General features: G+C 44.8%; 1 protein-coding gene across 1 annotated transcript in view; it reads left to right on the top strand.

Moving 5' to 3' along the window:
- Positions 1-644: 644 nt before the first annotated feature.
- LOC108789928 (protein shisa-1-like) overlaps positions 645-1,132 on the top strand; it is a 3,108-nt gene continuing 2,620 nt past the window's right edge. Inside the window, exon 1 of the mRNA XM_018560072.1 lies at positions 645-927. Coding sequence (XP_018415574.1) covers positions 645-927 — 283 coding nt within the window. The remainder of the gene's footprint in view (positions 928-1,132) is intronic.

The raw sequence follows: 1,132 nt of genomic DNA, 5'->3' as shown, positions 1-1,132 counted from the left end.
AACTTGAGGGTCCAACCTTTCCCCACTCTATCCAAAAGTTAAAAAAAAGGGTTTCTTAGAGAGAGACTTTGTTTGGAAAGGAAGCCCATCCCTGAACTGTAACTTACATGTTACACTTCCTGTATATGGCATACTAGTGATAACATGTACACGTAATTACTAATAATGAGGTTTAATAGATCTTTTGTTTGTAAATAAAGCCCATCCCTAAACTGTATGTTACATATATTATAAATGTTATATGTTACATTAATATTATTATTTATTATTATTGCTACATTTATATAGCACCAGCAGTGTGCGCGGTATATTTAGAATATAAGGAATACATTTCAATCACAATACAATAAATTGTAAATGTTACATTTCCTGTATAAGGAATATGAGTGATACATTAGCATGTAGGAGTGATGATCACTATGGATAATGTTGTTTAATTTAATCTCCTGTGGATGCAGACATCCCCTCCATGCCAGGGGCAAGTCATCCCATTGCAGCCACTTGTTGATGTCATTATGTGATGGGGAGGGGATTTCCATTAGGTGATGATCAGACACTCTCTGGGTGGGGGGAGGTCATCAGAGCAGTTGATAAAACTCATCACCTTCCCCAGGCAGAGTCATTATCCGCTTCTATCTTCCAGCATGTGTCCTGTGATTGTTCTGGGGCTGTTCCTGGTGTCCTGTGCCGGCCAGCAGTTTGGAGAGTACTGCCATGGCTGGACGGACAATTATGGAGCCTGGCACCCTGGATTTCAGTGCCCGGAGCGCTATGACCCCCCGGAGGCCACCTACTGCTGTGGATCTTGTGCTCTCCGCTATTGCTGTCCGGCCAGCGAGTCCAGACTGGACCAAGGACTGTGCCCGAGTGAGGAGGGGGACGACGTGTCCAGGGACGGAGCTCCGGCTGTCCCACTGCCAGCTACAGGTAATGCAGCTTCTATTCCTCACCCAGTGCCAGCTATTGATCTGTACCTCGAGGGATTCCATTTCTCTGTCTGCCATGTTTAAACCTTCATTTTATCGTCTAAGAACTCCTTGTAGTCATTGGCAGCTGTATAGTGTAAAAGGATATGTGATGCATCAACACTTGTTTTCTAGTTTTGGATGGGGGGGGGGGGGGGGGAGGGAAG

The sequence above is a fragment of the Nanorana parkeri genome, unplaced genomic scaffold (genome assembly GCF_000935625.1).
Source record: "Nanorana parkeri isolate BGI_ZX_2015 unplaced genomic scaffold, ASM93562v1 scaffold431, whole genome shotgun sequence".
Taxonomy (NCBI): domain Eukaryota; kingdom Metazoa; phylum Chordata; class Amphibia; order Anura; family Dicroglossidae; genus Nanorana; species Nanorana parkeri.
The sequence above is the reverse complement of the archived record's forward strand: the minus strand, read 5'-3'. Positions and strand labels throughout refer to the sequence as shown.